The 20,130-nt window shown below is 43.0% G+C and overlaps 1 protein-coding gene across 2 annotated transcripts in view; it reads left to right on the forward strand.

The window, feature by feature from the left end:
• NT5DC3 (5'-nucleotidase domain containing 3) overlaps window positions 1-20,130 on the forward strand; it is a 52,268-nt gene that overhangs the window by 24,430 nt on the left and 7,708 nt on the right. For both annotated transcript variants that reach the window (XM_015422661.1, XM_015422653.1), the window contains exons 4-13: window positions 1,460-1,515; window positions 4,088-4,178; window positions 5,077-5,214; window positions 6,210-6,270; window positions 8,909-9,011; window positions 9,142-9,243; window positions 10,280-10,361; window positions 11,824-11,910; window positions 14,832-14,972; window positions 15,799-15,863. In XM_015422661.1, the coding sequence (XP_015278147.1) occupies window positions 1,460-1,515; window positions 4,088-4,178; window positions 5,077-5,214; window positions 6,210-6,270; window positions 8,909-9,011; window positions 9,142-9,243; window positions 10,280-10,361; window positions 11,824-11,910; window positions 14,832-14,972; window positions 15,799-15,863 (926 nt within the window). The remainder of the gene's footprint in view (window positions 1-1,459; window positions 1,516-4,087; window positions 4,179-5,076; window positions 5,215-6,209; window positions 6,271-8,908; window positions 9,012-9,141; window positions 9,244-10,279; window positions 10,362-11,823; window positions 11,911-14,831; window positions 14,973-15,798; window positions 15,864-20,130) is intronic.

The raw sequence follows: 20,130 nt of genomic DNA on the forward strand, positions 1-20,130 counted from the left end.
CCAGTCCCCCTTCCTCCTGGCCTCACAAATAATTAATACATAATAATAATTATCATATGGCAGTGTGTGTAGTATAGCCAGGATATCATAAGATTGTCTGGCAGCCAGAAGTTGTAGCTCTTTTAGCATTATGCACCTCTAGGTGGTGAGCTAGACTTGTTTTAAAGGCAAGAGGCATTTCAGAGGTGGTTTGCCATTGCCTGCCTCTGTGTCATGCCCCTGGTATTCCTTGGAGGTTGCCCATCCAAATACTAACCAGGGCCAACCCTGCGTGGGTTCTGAGATCTGACGAGATTGGGCTAGCCTGGGCGATCCAGGTCAGGGCACCCTGGTCTCACAATTCTCTTGTGAAAGCATCACAACCCCCAGTTTGAGAACCATAGATGTAATATATCATCACTGGCCTTCTCTAATGCTTTATTCTGTGTTGTCAGGAGACAGAGCTTTATTTCTTTGCCCATTATTTGTGAGAAGCTTGAAAAAGATGCAGGACTGTGTTCCTGTGTATATGGCATATATAGTTTATTTATTAAATTGTTAAATTTAAATAAGTGTCATTCATGCTGGGTGCCAAACCACAGCTGTTAGCTGTCCTGGCCTTCTGGAGTAAGTTGTTTGACCAACGAACTTGCATAATGTGCTGTACGGGGATCAAATATTTGAATGGTGCCCCATGTCAGAAATTTTGTGGAACGCATATCTGAAGAAGGGCTTTTTTTCTGAATGTACAGGTTCTGTTTGATCATGTTGTGTTTTGTATGAGCGCGTGTTTGTCTGTAGTTCTTGCAGTCTAAAGTGGTAAGTTCAGCAGTGTTTACATTGCATACATCTGCCGGTCATAAAGCCTAGCTCTTTGCACGGTGTTTAAATGCCAAATCGGCCTTGGTCAAAGAGGCTACCTTCACTTTATAGAAAAGTAGTCAAAATAAGCTGTTTATCCTGATTGAAGTGACAGCTACTTCATAATTCTTTTTTGTTCTGTTTAATCATTAAAGGTTGAAATACTTTTGTGTGTGTGTGTGTGTGTGTGTGTGAGAGAGAGAGAGAGGGAGGGAGGGAGGGAGGGAGGTACCATCAGGTTGGTTCCAGTTTATGGTGACCCTATGAATTTATGGCCTCCAAAACATCCTGTTGCTTGGCCTTGCTCAGGTCTTGCAGACTGAGAGGCATGGCTTCCTAGAGCAGCTGTCTTTAATTGATTCCTAAGATGAAATGGAATTTAGTAGTCCTGTCATCTTTGAAAACCCTAATGAGTTAGGATTGCTGCTGGCTGTGTGGTATGTACTGGGCTGCATTCTGTGGTTTTCCCACCTTGGAAGATGTGTTCCAGTTCTAATGAGAGTAGAGTTTATTGCAGATACCCTGCTCTAAATCATATAATAATTGACGTAGTTGTTCCAAATCTCTTTGAGGCCTTAAAATATCACCTGAAATGTGTTATTGTTCTTCTTCTTTTAAGGCATTATTGATGAAGATTGATGCTTTTCATTATATTCAGCTGGGAACTGTGTACAGGTGAGTCAAACTGTTACTGCATTTATGCCCACTCTTCGTTGTGGGTGGGGGCATGGAATACTTGAGGGTCACTGTGGTAGCAGTGTAATCCCATCAGATGGGCTCTCGTGCTGCACAGTCCTCTGCTGGAGAGAACATCTAAGTGCAGTTAGATGCTTTTATTGACTGAACCTATCAAATCTGTTCTTCAGGTTGCGGTCTGAGGAGAGCTGGCTGGCCAAGTGGTGCTGACTAATATCCTTGCTTCCAGCTGTTAAATTGTACAGGAAGACTGCTAAAAATACTTCACTGTTTAGTTGTTGATCTGCATCAGTGTCCCTTTTTTGTGTTAATTTTTGAATGTCAGTAGGAAATAGACTTGATAGGTTTTTACTGTTTTTAAATTTAAGCAAGGATTTTGCTATATCCAAAAGACATAATTTGTTAAATTATGTTTAACTTCCAGAAAAGATGAGTCACTGAGGCTTTTGGCTATCTGTTTTTAGAACTCTATGCTTCCCGGTACGCAGCTTTTTATTAAATAAGTTGCAATCTATCCTTCAGGCCTTCTCGTCGCTTAAAATGTTCAGTACCCAAGACCTTCAGAGTCAAACCACCCATTATGTCTTTTCTTTTCTGTGCACGTTATGTGCAGCTCCAAAATGGGGCAAATAACTCCTCTTACCCTAGGGCTATTTCAGCTTAGGAAAACAGCAAGGGTGGAAAGACAAGAGCATCTACTCCTCCCCCATGCTGTGGTACCAGACCATACTGTGCCCTGGTGGACCTTTGAAAGGCTGTTCTTTGCAGCTCCTGTGTAAAAACAAACAAGCCCCCTGTAACATGTAGTCTGGCCTTCAGTCTGTTAAGTCTTCTTGTCACTGAAGTTGTGCATTAAATAGATTCTTGGGGATGACTCATCCATTCTGGCAAGATGGTTTGTATAGGAAAAAAGTAAAACAGATCTTTAATAGAGCCAACGTAATGCCATAGTACTGTCGGACTAAGACACGAGAGACCAGAATTTAATTCCTCATGTAGCCATGAAGCTCTCTGGGTGACACCAGTTGGGCCAGTCATGCACGGCCAGTCTCTTCCCCCTCACTATTCTGACAGCATTGTTGTGAAAACAATGGGTGATTTCCCACAAGCGCTACTCCGCACTCACTCTTCTCTTTGGTCTGATGGTACGTGTCAATTTCACACAAGCTGCTGCGCAACCGCATTTTGCCCCGCAGCTTTGTGCGATTTTCCCCGCGTCTACTCAATCCTGTTTTTTGAGGATTGAGTAGACGCGGGGAAAATCGCACAAAGCTGCGGGGCAAAATGGGGCCGCGCAGACACTTGTGTGAAATTGACACATACCATCGGGGCAAAAGAGAGGAATGAGCGCGGAGAAGCGCTTGTGGGAAATCACCCAGTGTGTGGTGGCGGAAATCATGAGCTCCTTAGAGGAAGGTTTTTTAATATATATATATGTAAATATGGGTACATCTTGCTGCAGATTGTAATGGCTTCTTCTTCTTGTATCCTACCACTTAATTCCAAAAGGAGGAAGGCAAGATGATTTCTGCTGATCCCCCCTGCTGTTCCCCCCCAAATTGCTGGCGTTTTAATTAATTATATTTTAATGTTTTGTTTTATTATTTTCATTTTGTAAGCTGCTTTAGGCATCTTTCTGGAGAGGCAAATAAATAAATAAAACGGACAGCAAAGTGGGATGGGGGAATCAGCCCAAATTTCCCTCTGCTTTGGGCTTTGGAGCCAAGCAGTAGGATGGAAGCAAGCGTCCTTATGAAGGCCAGCCTCCCGTTATCGTCTGCTTGCCATTGAGGTGGGGCTGATTGGACAGATCCATTACAAATAGTAAAATACTGCAAAAAAAGAAATATTGCAGTTATGTGGAATAACAGCAACAGATACACAAACCCCAGCTGTTAATGAAATATTTCCAAATGCTTTTGAAATATCTGGGGGGGGGGTGTTCTCCAGCTTCCCTCCTGATGTCTTTGTGCAACCAGTCAGCCTAAGAAGAGCCAAGCTGACAACTTCCTTACAACTGCGAGGAAGCAGGAATTAAATCTTGCTAAGCAGATGCTTGTTAGCTCCCCCCCCTGCTAATTGCAGAGTGGCAGCTCTAATCATGACTTTCATTGTACTTTAGAATTTTTCCTGTACTTGTAAGTCAGGCTGAACTCTATTGAGGTGGAGAAGGAATCTGGTTTTGAATGCTATCTCATCTCTTCATTTACAAAATGATGATAAAACAAAGGGGGGGGATTGCTTTGTGTCGGGAAGCCTGACATTCTTACAGCTGAGTACCTCAAATAATAAAGGATAATTAATTTTCATGGAAGAAATGCAAACTTAAGAGGTGCAATCTGTTCTTGGTTGGCAGGACATAGTGTTCCTTGCGCAATCCCTGATGTCAGCTAATGACAGACATATTCTGAATAGTTAAAGCTGGCCCATTGCTTTATATAAAAAGAGAAAACCGGAAGGGCTCTTGTGTAGAATCTCCATATTGCCATGGGAGAGCTACCTAAAATGTTCTGCTTGGCTTTGGCACTAAAGCTGTTATTGGTGTTGCCAGAGGACTGAGTGTCGTCCCAGATGAAGAAGTCATTGCCATGTACGATGGATCCCATGTCCCCTTGGAACAAATGAGTGACTTCTATGGAAAGGTAAAAGGACAAGCTTTTATGCTTGGATGAAATGAAGTTTCCATAGGACAACATAAATAGGTTTTGTGTACTTACCTGTCTGTGCCGCTGTGTATAGGGGACTTAGTCTATGTTGAACTCGTGAGAGTTCCTGGAAGTCTGAGGAATCATAAAAGCCTGCTGTGGGGGGGAGGTTCTAAGCCAGCATCCTCCTGTAATGAGGTTAGCTATTTCTAAATGGGCACTCCCTGCAGGGCCAAAGCTCTGCAGACCCTGCTCCAGTGAGGTCAAGGAAAGCAAAGATTAGCCCTCTGCTTTTGGGAATATGCAAGTGGGTGCCAGGAAACACATCAGTGGGTACCAGGATGTTCACGGGCACAGGGTTGCCAACTCTGAGCCGAGAAATGTGTGGAGATTTGGGGATGGAGCCTGGGGAGAGTGGGATTTGGGGAAGGAGCTCAGCAGGGTTGTGATGCCACTGAGCCCCTCCTCCAGAGCTGTTGTTTCCTCCAGCAGAACTGATCTTCCTAGTATGGTGATCAGTTGTAATTCTGTGAGAACTCCAGGCCACACCTGGAGGTTGGTAACCATACATGGGGCCCATGTTAGGGCTCATTGCTATTTTCTGGCTACTCTGTCCTGGCTTTGGGGAAACCTGTATCCTAGCCCTGGTGGTCTCCATTGTGCAGAGTTTTTGATCCATACGGGAGCTACTCATGCTGATTAGATACAAGGATCATTAAGATGTGAGTCACTCCTCAACATAAGTCATTCTTGCATCACTTATGAAGCCTCAAGTCCATGTTTTGTCTGTCTCCTCTTGTCTACAGACCTCTAATACAAGTAGTAAATAGCTAAGTTTTGTTAAACCTTCTTGATTTTTATGGCACATGTTTGAGTCCCGTGTGGTTGTTTGCAGAGTTCGCAAGGTAACACCATGAAGCAGTTCATGGATATCTTCTCCTTACCTGAGATGACCCTCCTGTCTTGCGTAAATGAGTATTTCCTGAAAAGCAACATAGACTATGAGCCTGTTCATCTCTACAAAGATGTGAAGGTACTGATCCATTTGACCTTCTCTCATTGAATATGAAGCTATTTTCTCTCATTGTCAGCTACATCTTTCAGTGTGCTGACTTAGCTGTTTGCTAACCATCCTGTTCCTGCAATTCTAAATCTGTTGAAAAACTAATGGGGAGGTATGTGCCTCTGTGTATATATAAACCTAATATGTATATGTAATATGCTATGTAATGTATGTAATATGCTAAACATATGGTAAATATATGTAATATGCTAAACATTAATACCTTACCCTATTTGTAGATGTTCTATAAATTCTGAGAGGACTAATTATTGGGAGGCAAAAATAGGTCATGTATTTTCCTTGTTAGAAAAATCTGGGTTACTGGCAACATGAGAGAGTGTGTGGGAAATGTCTGGCAAAATCAGGCTTGTGCTTTTGCACAAGTAACAGACCAGTTTTAACAAGATGCGGTGCAATTGTGACGTCCCACAGAAAAGTGTTTTTACCTTGCCAGCATTGTGTTTAAATCAAGTCTGAGAAAATTTGCTTCCAAACATACAACCATTGACTTTGACTGGGTGTCATCTTGCTCTGAAGACTGTAACGCCTTTGGTTAAGTTTACTAAGCAGTCCAGAACTGTGATTTTAAATTTTGTTTTTTTATAATTTTTTTTCAAATATATTTAATGTATTTTACCTATGTTGTAAGTTGTCTTGGCCTCTGTATGGAAGAAAGGCAGCTATTTATATTTTAAATAAATAAAGCATGTGGAGTCCAGCAGCAAAAAGCTGTGGTTTATAAACACTTGCAGAGAAAACCACATGATGGAATTTAATCTTCTTGGTTGCCTGTCTCTCCTGCTGTTCCTTTCTCTAAAATCTGGAAGCATCCTTTCCCACCAGTGCCATTGCCATATTTTGTAGTGTTCTCTGCCTATTTTCTAGACCACTTGGCAGCTAGCCAGAATATTTATATAAAACAAGCCAAAGACCTCACTGTTGTTTTGCATTCATCTCCATGCCAGGACTCAATCAGAGATGTCCACATCAAAGGAATAATGTACCGAGCAATTGAAGCAGATATTGGTAAGCACAAATGGGGTTTTTGTGGAGAGGGGCTTTGTTTTCCTCTCATGCTTAAGGTTTTAGAATCATTATTATAGTAGGTGGTATCTTGGGCTTTCACAAGCACTCTTTGCAATGTGGTTGCCAATCTGTGTCTACATACAAACACCCTCTCCAAATACACATCACTTTTAAAGGGCTCCAGTTTCTTTCCAGTAGGAGGTAATGAAGGAGACCTTTTTATGGAACAGGATCACCACAGGATTTTGTGGGGGAAGCATGTTCAGTGTGGCAGGAAGTGGTCATCTTTGACTAGCATGTGCCTTTTAAAGGCAGAAGGTCCTGAAGAAGACTTGTAAGTTCACACTTCTGAAGAAGTCACACAGTGGGGAGTTCTGCATCTTTCCATGAGGCAGATGCACATCTATTGGAAGTGCCTCTAACTTGTGCATCTTCCCCTCAAGAATTTGGAGTTTGCTATTTTATTTTTGGTTTTAACTGGAAACGTTTAAACTATTATTTTAAGCCACCTTGAACTACAAGGAAAGGCGGGATATGTTTTAATAGATGAATGAATAATGTGTAGGTTATCATTTTGGGGTGCTGTACTGGAAGCGTTGAATGAGGATGCAAAAGTTGCTTGCATTTATACCCCGCCCTGAGCCGGCCTTGACCGGGAGGGCGGGGTATGAATTTGATAAATAAATAAATAATCTTTTTGGTACTACTTGAACATCTGATGCTATCCTCTATTTGCCTTGACTGTTATAAACAGTATGCTGTTGTAAGTGATTTGTAGATCACAGCTGTTCTCTCCAAAACTGAAATCTATCCAGTGTTGATTTAACATTAGATTCTTTGCCTGATGTGATAGTTTCTATTATGAAGAGGGAGAGTATGACTGGCTCAAGATCACCCAGTGAATTTCAGTACTTGAGTGGGGATTTAAATTTGGATCTCCAGAGTCCAAGTAATCACTACATGCTGCTAGCTCATGAGGGACCTTTAATTCCCTCATGCTAGTGTAGGCAAGAATCAGGAGACATTACCCTTCTTTTAATAACAAATGTATGACAAACCACAAGTGTGCTGAATTGTCCTGCAATTCATCTTGTACACCAAATATTAGCAATATAACTGTTCTTGGTGCTTTAGAGTTCTAATGTCTTAGCACATAAGGTATTCTTTCAAATGTTTAGACAAAAAAGAAATAGTATGCAGTTAAAAATGCTTCAGAAAGTCATGCTGTCTCTGGAATCCAGGTTTCCAGTCTGTTGTAGATATAAACTTTTTGTTTCCTTATACAACTCCTCCTAATGTTCTCCAGGCTTTATTTAGAGCACTGGCCTTGCCGGAAAGCTGGTTTCTGACACCATTTCAAAGCTTTAGAACTATTCCTAAGCACTTGAATGCAGAGCTCTTTCCTCAGCCATGACTAACTGCAGCCCATATACCTCTGCAAGGCAAGTTGAGAACCAGTGTCATGTCATGATTACAGTATTGAACTGTGAAGGTCTGGATTCAAATCCCCTTTCAGCCATAAGAACTTGTCGGGTGACCTTAAGCTGAGAGAAAGTGACCGGACCAGCCTAAGTCACAGGATTGTTGTGATGATAAAATGGGGAAGGGCATTGTATATATACCACCCTGGACTCCATGGAAGGAAAGGCAAGATAAAAATACACTAGATATATTGTGGTCCAGGCGTCCATGTAAGTGTAATTGACTTCCATTAGAGGCCAAGGTCTAGTTTCTAAGAATTAACATCTGATTTTAGGAACAACCATATCAGGGACTCCATAAATATGAGCCTTTCTGCTCGCAGTTACCCCAATTAACATAAAATGCTTTATTGTCAATGTGCTGGCCAAAATGCAGGCAACATTTCTGTGCCAGCAGAACTGATATTGGGGCCATGTACGTTTGATTTGCAAGGTGCTGTACTTAAGAAACCCCTCAGTATTATAACAGGCTTGTGGAGTGCAGCCATAGGAGTGCAACACTGCATACAAGAGAAATCTTATCTGATGTGGTCTTCAGTAATATTTGTAGGTGTGTTAAGCCTATGGATGCTAATTGTCAGGGGTCATTTTGTAGAAAAAGAGGTGCAGGAGCTCATTAGCATAACTTATTAGCATAACCTATTTGCATATGCCACACCCCCTGACATCACCGGAAGTGAGTCAGAAAGCAACACCCATCACTCAGGCTCCACTGGACTGTTTTGGATTGCTAGCTATTGGGGGGGGGACGTGCAGATCTGTCCTCGCAGAGGAGGGAGAGCTCGTACCTGAATAAAACTTGGTCTTAAAGGTGCCACTGGACTGTTTTGGGCCGGGGACCGGGGGGGGAGGGCTGCTGGGAGCAGGTTGCGGGGCTTGTTGCATGTGCCCACCCCCTGGGCTCCTTACTGCCGGAGCTCCGCTCCTGTGCGCTCCTGCAGGAAATGACCCCTGCTAATTGTTCCCTTCCATATGAATCTTTTCTGTGGTAAATCACCAAGTCTGTTTAAATTTTACTGATGCTATTGTAATTCAGATGCTACAATCGTGACTGGAAATGACAAGCAATCCTTAATGTGCTAATGAATATAGCAAAAGAAGGTCTTCAGCTTTAGTTTGTGTAACTTGTTTTTCCCCCCAACCTTCCTTCCCTCTAGAGAAATACATTTGTTATGCTGAGCAGACGCGTGCTGTGCTTGCGAAGCTGGCAGATCATGGCAAGAAGATGTTCCTCATCACGAACAGTCCTAGCAGCTTTGTGTAGGTGGTTGGCTTCGTACATGGCTTTAACCAAAAAAGCTTAATCTCAATGATGACTGTCAAATGTCACTTTTTTAAAAAGGCAGTCTAGTCACATTTGTACTTCTGATATTTGGGCTGATCTTTGCAGGGACAGAGGTATGAAGTTCATAGTCGGGAAAGACTGGCGGGATCTCTTTGATGTAGTCATTGTCCAAGCTGACAAGCCCAACTTTTTCAATGATAAAAGGAGGTGAGTACCTTCAGCTATGATGTTGGTAGATTATGGCATTCACCCACCCCCCACCCCCTAGAAGGGCCTGTGTGCCTGTCTATGGTGCAGGGTCAGGCCTCTCTCTCCAGCATGCCACTGCTACTTGTCAGTTCAGTAGACTGGGCACAAAACTACATCAAGGCATGGAAGGGACAGGGCAATATATACCATCAAATGCAGTTGTGCATGCTAATCTTGTATTTTTTTATTTATGGCATTTTTTGTTTCGAAATTTTTAAAAATAGAACTGATAAAGCATATTGCAGTGTGTCATCTAGATCCAGGTTATTTATACACCCCCCCCACACACACAAATTAAAATGGGTGTGGGGAGAATCCTTCCATATTGAGCAAAAAAAGCAACACTTTAAAACAGCTGTAAACCCCCCCCCCACTAATAATTTATGTCTGCTTAACCGTTCTTGGACATAATTCTTTCCAAAAACATTCTTCATGTTAAAAGAATATTGTTTCACCCTGGAGTAGGGTGGAAGCAGGAAATCACTAGTCCATCTCCATTCATTCTTAAAGCTCTGTCTGATCAGTCTGAGAGCATCTGAATTAAGGATTGACCAGTTGTCAGATTAAGTTTCAAATGTATAGTTTGCTGTTTCAACATCTTTAAATAGCTGTCACTGTGTGACTTCAAAGAGATTGTAAAATGATGATGAATCATTAAACTGGATCTTCCCTGTGGAAATGTTTTTTTAAATATTGCAGCAAAATTAATTAAAACGATACCTGCTAGTCTGTTCTATCTAGATATTCTGTATCTTTAAACAAACAAAAAACAGACGATGCATTTCATTAATCCTAAGAAGCTCTATTTTATCTTCATGCCACATCTGTTCTTCTGAAACTTAAGCCAGTTGTTCAGGCATTGTAGAAATCTGTAACTTTGCAAGCGCTTTTTGATTTTGGGAGGAATTTTGCAGAACTGCTTTCATGCATACACTCTTTAATTGGCATTATTTTCACTGTTGTATGATTGCTGTTCAACTTTTATTTTTTTTAGACCATTTCGTAAAGTGAATGAAAGAGGTGTGTTGCTTTGGGATAAAATTAATGAACTGCAAAAAGGACAGATTTACAAACAGGTAGGGGTGTGTGTGTGCATGTAATCTATAAAATAAGCCTTTTGTAATGACAGTCTGAAGCTAGAGAGGGCATGCTGTTTACTTGCAAAACACCTAAAGATACTTGAGTTGGTGCAGCCATGTAGTAGCATTTTGGATGTGGTGTTGGAAGACTTGGGTTCAAGTTTTAACATCTATGAATTTACTGGGTAACCTTGGGTAAGACCCTTTCATCCTCAGTTCTCCGTGTGTAGCCTGAGATGTTTGCTGCTGGTGCTAAATTAGATAGGAGATGCATTTTATTATGTGTTTCTCCCCAAAAGGAACCCTTTTCTTAACATGATCAATGGAATGGTTGGATGGTTCATAACTCAGTGACAGAGCATGTGTTTTGTGGATAGAAATCCCAGGTTCAGTCCCCGGCACAGCCAGTTAAGGGGCTGGAGTAAGACCAGAGATCTTGGTGAGTTGTCATTCAGAGTACTGGGCTACATGGGCTAGTGTACTGATGCTCACTCAATGGCTCAGGAGCCACCTGTGACTCTTCTGAGCATAATTCCCCAATTTGGCACCTGCCCCTTGTTTCAGGAAGGTAGGCCAGGCCCTAGCCCAATAAGGCATGTAGTTGGTAAGTGGTTCCCAATTGGAAACAGCGGCCACCAGAGGAACAGGTAAGTTGCAAACCTCCCTGAGGTGCAGGCCTCATGCCTGGAAGTAAATGTGGGTCTTTTGGTTCATAGTAATTGTGAATGTGGCTCTCCGTGAACCCTGGAGTGAGTACCACTGGGCTAGTGGCTGGCTTTGTGTACAGCAGTTCTTTAAGCTTTACGTTAAGGTATGCAATAATGTACAGTTTATCCTAGAAATTGGTCTCATGAATTGATTTGAGTGGTTGATATGTCACAGCATCCCAAGCTATTGCTCTAGTCCTGGGGTTAATTTCCCCTCTCTCCCAATCGCCCGCCCCCCATCACTGTAACCAGAAGACTCTGGTGATTGTGCAGTGGTTTGTGCTTATTTGAGCCTGTGGTTCTATCCTGTTACTTTCAGGATTTCTTTTCCAGAGCTTTTTACCTATCTTATTCTCAAGTCTTGAGACAAAAGCTTCTCTAAAAACCAAAACGAAAACCATGCTGCTGAAAACATTTTAGGCATTTCAGCAGCAGTGATAACCATCTGCTCAAATCCCCAAAGCATAATGAGATTTAAACTTGAAGAATTATTTCTTGAAAAAGAGAGAAGCAGAACAGTTTGAAGAGCAAACAAATATTCCATCTGGTCATAGAGCTGTCATGAGAGACCAGGAAGTATGTCGCCTGACTTATAAAACCCTAGTTGGGTTTTCGTGAGAGAGGAAAGCAGTTCTTCCCCTCAAGGGTATACGCAGCTAGCATGATGACGGCTCACACTCTGATCATCTGATCATAGGCTGTGTCTGTCTCTGTTCAGGACGCATATAACTTTGTTTTTTCTGGTTTCATAGGGTAACTTATATGAATTTTTGAAACTGACTGGATGGAGAGGTTCCAAAGTCTTGTATTTTGGTGATCACATTTACAGCGATTTAGCAGTAAGTAGCTCATTTGTGCCTGCTGTGTTGTGAGAACTGGTGACGTTTACAGGAATGAACGATAGATTATGAAATTACTTTTTAAAAGCAGTGAAGACAAAAGAACACCATGTTTCTACCATAAGCATCTGTGCGTGTGTGGGAATCACTGAAAGGATTACTTCTCTTTTCAAAGAAATATAAGCCTCTTTGTCCACCTGCCACGTAGTTTCAAATTTGTGTAGGACATGCACTCTTGGATAAGCTCTTGACCAAGCATTGTTTAAAGGCTAGATGTGGGTGGCCTAAAATTAGGAGAACTGCAGTTCAGGTGGCATTTACAGACTGCTGTTATAAGTATTTAAGTGGAAAAAGAGTAATCCTCATCTTAGGACTTCATATATCTTGTGCTGTGTAATGGACTTCTGCTGTGAATCGTGTCTTCTTGTTACTGGTTAGCTGTTTACAGAACTCTTTGGTCTGGATTCTTTTGAGCAAAGCTACAAATCAGTCCCTCTAGCAAGGCTCTGTTCTGTTAGTTGCTCAACTAAAGCTAAAGGAAGATCTTGGTTTGAATAGAGCTAGTGTGTGCACCCCCACACCCCACCGCAGATCATAAACAACTGATCTTCACAATGACTGCTGTACCTGCCTTTTCAGCACTCTGTATTGCTGCTGTTGAAATTCTACTCTTTAAAGTGGATTTTGTTCTTTAAAGTGGATGATTCACTTCACTGCTCAGCCGTTCAGCATGATGAACAGAGCAGTAGCACTATTGTGCAAGCTTCAAACTGAAATTGGTGTGAGGCCCTTGTTCGACATGTATATAGAAATTTGAAGGGAGATGTTATGCTGATGCAAAGAATCATGCTGCGATTAATTAAAGCAGCATATGATGACTGAGCCAGTGTTGTGTTGGACTAGGATCTGGTAAACCCAGGTTTGGATCCCCACGCTTGCCATGGAAGCTCACCGAGTGACCTTAGGCCAGTCACTCTCAGCCTAACCTGCCTCACAGGGTCGTTGTGAAAATAAAATGGAGGCAAGTAGAACGATGTAAGCCATTTTAGGTTCCCATCAGGGAGGAAAGTAGGGTATAAATGAAGTAAGTAAATCTAAAAATTAGTTGTCTCCCCCCCATGCACCCCCACTTCACTTCCACATGCATGTTCTGATATTTGAAATCTGTTCTGCAGTCTAGATGGCTGTGAGTGAGTAGAGTGACCCTTCCGGCAGCACCACCAGCTGCCAGGATTGTGCCCACTGACTGGTGGGGATACGGTAGATTAGCTCTGTTTGGTCTGAGATACCATATAAATGCACTCCACAACAAAAATCAAGTTTGGAGAAGTGCAACAGAGGTCTCAAATTGGAGATAAGCACTCATCATTTCACTGGAACGATGAAGCACCTGAAATCTGAGAATCTGTCCAGTGCTACCTTGCATAGAAGCACTAAGAACTTTTCCAGTGCACTCAATTTTACTTTTGTTTCCTTGTTGAATTCTTATTACTGTGGATTAACAAAATTGTTCGGCATATTGAAGCTAATACAAACTTGGCTGCACACAGAGAAAGTGCTGGAGAATTAAGTGTATTTTAGACTAATTTAAAATGGGCCGCTCTGGTTTTCATTCTGAATCTTTTAAAAAGGAACATGTTCTGATTAATTTCCTTTCTAATAAGTAAAGCCTTCTATTGGGATCCCATTTAGACACCCTGTGTCCACTGTTTTCTTACACCTAGCATATAGTGACTATAAAAGATGCAGAGATGTGGGGGAGCCAAAACGTCTTGGTATCTATAACCACCCATGGCATGAGTGATTATTTGGATAGATCTTCCATTTAAATACAAACACCTCTGCTTTCTAATATTGCAGTAAAGTTCGTTACAGGAGGCAGAGGGGTTGGATTCGAAGTTGCCCTTCTGCCCATGGAAGGGACCGTCTTACACCTTGCACTAGAGCAGTTGCACAAGGCAAGTGGAAGAACACCTATGCCAAGTGAAAGCATTCATTCTAGAGCACAATGCAAGTCATGTGATTTTTTTAACATCCCAAGGCATGTATTCTCATGGCAGATAATATGTGGTTGAAAAGTTACTTCCACCATATTTAGAGTGGGTGTCCTAGCTTTGCTCTGTGTTTATTTCCACTCGAAGAAGCAGGAGAACAGCAGGTTGAATCTGTCTTATCTGTTCATCAGATGAACTCGTCTGTTAGCACCCAACACGAACATTTGTAAAATAAACTATAATAACTCTTCTCCCCCCCCCCCCCCGCTTGTGTATCGTGCATCTGGCTCAGGGTTATAAAATGGGGTGTTCAGCTCAGCAGTGCTGAGAATAACGGTAGCTGTTGCCATTTAAAATTGCTATTTAACAGAATTCATGTGCATCAAACTCCTAGAGAGAATGTGTTTGTGTGGAACCCTTTTCCTGTTGAGTGTACAGAAAGAGACTGAGTGGATGCAGGTTCTGTGGATATTTTTACCATTCCTGATCGCCACAATCCATCCCTAATTTCTCATGCCTTTCTAGTCTTAAAACAGTTTTCTAGTATAATCCTGATCATCAGTAGGTGTTCTGTTCACCCTCTGACTCTTGGGCCTGGTCCTCTGTGTATTTTTTTCACATCGTTTGCATGCTGGTGTTCGTGAGCAACTTTAATTACCCTAAGTAATTGGTGCAGGGGGGGCAGTGGGAGGGCTTCTAGTGTCCTGGCCCCACTGTTGGACCTCCTGATGGCACCTGGTATTTTTGGCCACTGTGTGACAGAGTGCTGGACTGGATGAGCCATTGGCCTGATCCAACATTGGCTTCTCTTATGTTCTTAAGTAAATAAATTGCCCAAATGGCCTTTAGGGTGAAAGAACAGGAATGAACACTATAATTTGCCTTAACAGTAACTCTTGTATGTTGCAATCCTTGTTGGCAAAATAGGATTTGACCTTAAAGCACGGTTGGCGAACCGGTGCCATCATTCCAGAGTTACGAACAGAGATCAAGATCATGAACACACAGCAGTATATTCAGACCATGACCTGGCTGCAAACTCTGACTGGATTACTGGAACACATGCAGGTTAGTGTTCTTCCTTCCCTCTTTGGATAAGGATTCGCAAATTCCACTAGGGCTTGAATTGGCTGGTCTTGCGTATGGGTTCAGTGTAATTAAAAGCAGACAATAGACAAGGCATCGGAACTAACAAACTGTAATCTAAATTCATTACTGGAAAACTGTGGATCAAGCCTGTCAAGATGGACAATAAAATAGACTTGCACTGAAATAAAAAATGTGTTTGAAATTTCCTATAAGACTGTAGCGGTGGAATCAAAAGCAGAAAATACTTTTAAGCATATGGTAATCACCTGTGCTGAGGAGTAAGATTTCTGTTAATGACCTGCGTTTATATATCTGGTGATACATATGTAGCATGAACCAACATGGGCCCCATTTTGACGTCATGGTGGTCTAGGTTTTCTGCTCATGTGCTGCTTCCCCTTGTGTGTGAAGCGCCATTGAAGGCTTCCTGGCTTGGGAAGCCTTTGATCAAACTAATTTGCTGTGGCATCTAGAAAGCTAGAGTCTGTTTCATCCCAGTAAACTGGGTCTCTAAACTGCCATTTAAAACCTAGTTTAAAATTCCGTTTTGCAGCGAAGGAACAAGTTCCAGTCTGCCCAGGTACCTGCATTTGAACATCATGGCAAATTGGAGTTTGAAAACTTCCTGGCTTGGGGAGCCTTCAGTTAGCAGGCCACTGTGTGGGAATGAGCATGCATGCAAATACAACAAGCAAACTATGTGCGTGCCTATTGTGAACCAAGGTGACGTCTGAACAACCTGTTAAGGACTATTTTTTAATTCAAGAACTGATATAGATACATGTCTTCATCGTTTTAATTTCAGGTTCACAGGGATCCTGACTCTCAACTGATCTTGCAAGAGTGGAAAAAGGAAAGGAAGGAAATGAGGTAGGGATCAAAATTAGGCTCTTGTTTTTTGTTAAGATTTGTCTCTTAAAGCAAACTGTCTGGGCCAAAAGACCCCGGGGATTCGTTTATGTAGATAATGCAGTCACTCAGCAAAATAAATTCTGGACACAAGATTTAAAAAGATCACCAGATTTAATTGAATAAAATCAGTTGAAATCGAAGGGATGTGCGTGAAGCAGGAAACTTCCCATCATAACAAGCAACGACAAAACAAACAGTAAAAAGCCAGGTGACAAGACCAATGAAAACAATAACTCACTTCTATGGGGCCAATTCTTAAGAAAAGTCCGTTATCAGGCTGAAGAGAATTGGGATCATTTCAACACAGAGAGTAGCCGGCCCCACCCTGCGAAGCCTAATGAGAGAACCCTTCCTTGCCTTAAGGCGGCCAGCTGATAAGAATTTAACTCCCTAATTAACCCTTCCACTTGTAAAAGGATTAGGGAGGTTTACAAGGATGATTCTCCATCATAACAAAATCTCACAGCTGATTATAATGATGCTGCAAGGAGATTGCCTCCCACCAAACTTATAAACCTAAACAACCTCTGTTCCTTACACAAACCCTGATTATCAGCTTTTTGTAAATGTGGACTGGAGTTCTACTTTGAACTATTTTCCCATGCCCTCTGATAGGAACTGTGGGACCAACATAGAACAGTGGCTGCGGGAGTCCCAGATGCAGGCCTCCCCACACTTTCCCTGCTCTGGTTCTTTTCTTTTTCAAGGATTTTTTAAACCATTAATTGACACAGCAGTATCATTATATCACTATCCCCACATAGACCCCTAAGAGCACTTCGGGCTGGGACACAACATCACCTGGTGATTCCAGGCCCCAGGGAGGCAAGGCTTGCTGTGACAAGGGCCAGGTCCTTCTCAGTGGCAGCTCCTACCTGGTGGAATGAGCTCCTGGAGGAGATCAGGGCCCTGCGGGACCTAGTAGAGTTCTGCAGGGCCTGCAAGACGGAGCTCTTCCACCAGGCTTTTATGTAGGAGCCGCCACTACCACCACTACCAATGGTGTTGGCAACAAAGAGACGGCCCCATGGAAGATCTGGCCACAATACAGCCCTGGGTTGGTACCCCTGGACTGGACAGTTTAACATCTACTGGACACTACCTACCTCCATGAAAAACCACCTACCTGTAATGAATGACCATCTTGTTTAAATTTGAGCACTTTATTTGTAATATTTATTGGTTTTTACTGTTTTTATCCTGTTTTTATGTATGGGCATATTTTGCTCTCTTGTAAGCCGCCCTGAGCCCATTCCTGGGGAGGGTGGGGTATAAATACAAAAATAAATAAATATAAATGTCAATGTAATTTTTTAAAAAAGCTGCTCCTGGTGAAGCCTGTGGTGGCATGGCCGCTGCAGGGGACTGGAGCAGGATGAATGGCACTGATGTTGATGAGAGATCTGGAAACTTTTGCACACGCAGCAGCTGTCCTGGCACTGCTGCCATCTTTTCCAAAGCATTGCAGTGAAGCCAGTTGGGAAAGATCAGATAAACCTGGGGGAAACCTGGAAGGTGCTCAGATGCACCACATTGTTAGGGGAGGGGGTGGGAACTGCTTCCCTTTAGCTTCAGTCTTGGGGCAAATAATCTTGAGTGGAGAACTCTAAACCTGGCTATTGCGGGAGTGGGACACACTAAATCTCTAGGAGTCTCCTGGGTTGTTTTTATTTTTTTGCAGAAATTAAATGTAAAACATTTTGGTTAGGTTCTGGGGCTCACGGTGAGCTATGATACTTTAGTTAATGAATTTATTAAAAGCATCCACTAGTTGTTTTAGTGGTTTTTTTTAATCAGGGAGGCCAGAAGGTTTTCTTCTGAGTAGATTATTCTGAAAAAAGCAGTGTTCGGGAGCTTAGGTTTTATGGGTCACTGCCAGTTTGGCATTTGGGCTGCCTTCACTGCTTCCAAGTATACCTTCTGCTTTATTTGTTTAATAAGCACACAGGCTTTCCTGGTATCAGCCATTTCTTAGAACAGAAGGGAGTACCATTCTCTTCCTCTTTGACAACCCCTTGAGCCAGGTTGTATCTAAAGCCTGTGGTTGTCAGATGTTTGTTTTTTAGAATCGTTTTCCTTCCAGTAGAAGTAAATAAAGCAATCTCAACTTTTCAGTGGGGAAGGATAAGTCTTTTTTTAATCTGATGTCTTCACCGGAACTTTTAACACAGTGGAACTAATCACAGGAAGTGAACCCGCTAAAATCTTTGAATCTTTGTAACCAGGTTCAGCCTGGATTTAAGCATGGTGCTGGCAAGGCAAAAAACCCTTTCATGTGTGGCTTTGCACAGACCCAGTATTCTTTTAACTGGGTAACCATGCCAGAGATCTGTGACCTGAGTGCTAGCTATTACACTGGGATGCTAAGCCTTCATATAGCTGCTTTGCAAGGGGAGCAGTCCAGTTTAAATTAAACGTTTGGACCATACAGTACTGCATCAGTAAATTCTTTAGCCTTGCCAGCATCATCTGAAGCTGTCTGCATTGCTGAAGCCTGGAGTGGGCTGTAAGGAAGAAGTGGCCAAATTAACAGAGGCTGTTAGAGTGTTATGTGGGCCAGATGCTTACAAACCTGAGACTGTGAAAAGGGCATGTGTTGGAGATATCCAGACAGCTTGACATTGTGATCCAAAATTTTTGAGCCTGCAGGCACTTTTGGGATTCTGACACAGCATGGTGGGCACTGCCACAAAATGGCTGCCACAAGAGCTCCCGCAGAAGGCGAAGCCAGCAGGAAAATTGCTGCTGCGGCTTGCCTTCAGTCACACAGTGAAGATCCTTGTTCTAGGGCTGCCAGGTTCCTCCTAGCAGCTGGCAAGGGATGGGGAGTGGGCTTTCTAGGAGCAGGGAGTTTCATCCAATGTTTCAGTGACGTGCCCCCATGACCCAGAAGCGATGTATACATGTCGGGGTCTTCGGGGCAACACTCTGGTTATTGGGCAAAAACTCTATGGTAGAATTAGCTTCTACCATAGAGTTTTTGCCCCCAAAACCAGTTTGTCACCCCAGTATGCCTGCGTCACGTTGAAGTCACATAGGCACATCCCTAAAACAGGTGTTCCTCCCTTTTTTGTGGTATGTGCCTCCCCTGCCAGCCAGCTGATTAGCAGCAGAGAAGTAGGGCCTGGCAGTGAGGGACCCTCACTCTACTGGGGGGGGGTCTGGCATCCCTGTTTTGTACTGTGGTAGCAGCTGCTGCCAAAGCAACATATTTAAACATCTGCACAGCAGATCAAATCTCTAGCAACCAATCAGAACTCATGCTGGGCAAAATCCCCCGCCTGACCCTGCCCACTTTTAAAAAAACACTTGGTGGGCACCAGGAAATGTGTCAGCGGGCATCATGGCGCTGTGGGCACCATATTTTGGGACCCCTGCTGTGATCTGTTCCATCCTTTTGATTGTAGGGGCTGAGCTGCATATGATTCCCAGTTACATGTAGCTAATCCACAATGGTTTGTCACTGTATCTTTTTTCCTTGGAAAAACCTGGCATGTGTCGTTTGTCCGTAATTCATATTATTCTTGCTGCAAACTAAAAGGGGGTGACTTGTCTGTTCACTGGTACTCAAGATAAAAGTAAGGCAACCAAAAGCCTCTTAAGTTATTTTGGGATCCTCTTCATTGGCTTCAGCTGCTGATCACCCCTTCAATGTATACTCCTGGAACTTGGTTTCAATATTTCTCTTCTATATTTCAAGAGGAATTCCCCTGCCTTGGTGAGTTCCCAAATTCACATTTGGCTGACCTCCCTGAATGGCCTCCTGTTGCCCCTGATGAAATTACAACTTTAATCGACCAGTTAAAAATAAGTAAGGCTCCAGGGCCAGATGGAATTATTCCTGAGATCTTGAAAGCTGACCCAGACTGGTGGGCCTCCCCCCTGGCCTCCCTTTTTACAATGATAAATCAAACGGGTCAGATGCCTGCGGCCTGGTCCAATGCCATTATCGTTCCCATCTATAAGAAGGGACCACAACACAGTCCTTCCAACTATAGGCCAATAAATTTACTTTCTGTAATAGGGAAATTACAAGGGGGGACCCGCGATACTCGCGGGGGGGGGAGGCAGAGGAGGAAGCAGCAGCAGGAGGTAAGTGCCCCCCCCATCCTGCTGGTTTCCCCCTGTCCTCCACCCCCCCTCCATCTCCCCCCATTGCCTCTCCCCCCAGCTCCTCTTCCCCCCCCAACCTGGCACTGAAGCCAGGGGCCCCCTCACTGTTTCC

Source organism: Gekko japonicus, unplaced genomic scaffold (assembly GCF_001447785.1).
Source record: "Gekko japonicus isolate JY-2015 unplaced genomic scaffold, Gekko_japonicus_V1.1 scaffold1164, whole genome shotgun sequence".
In the NCBI taxonomy this organism is placed as follows: Eukaryota; Metazoa; Chordata; class Lepidosauria; order Squamata; family Gekkonidae; genus Gekko; species Gekko japonicus.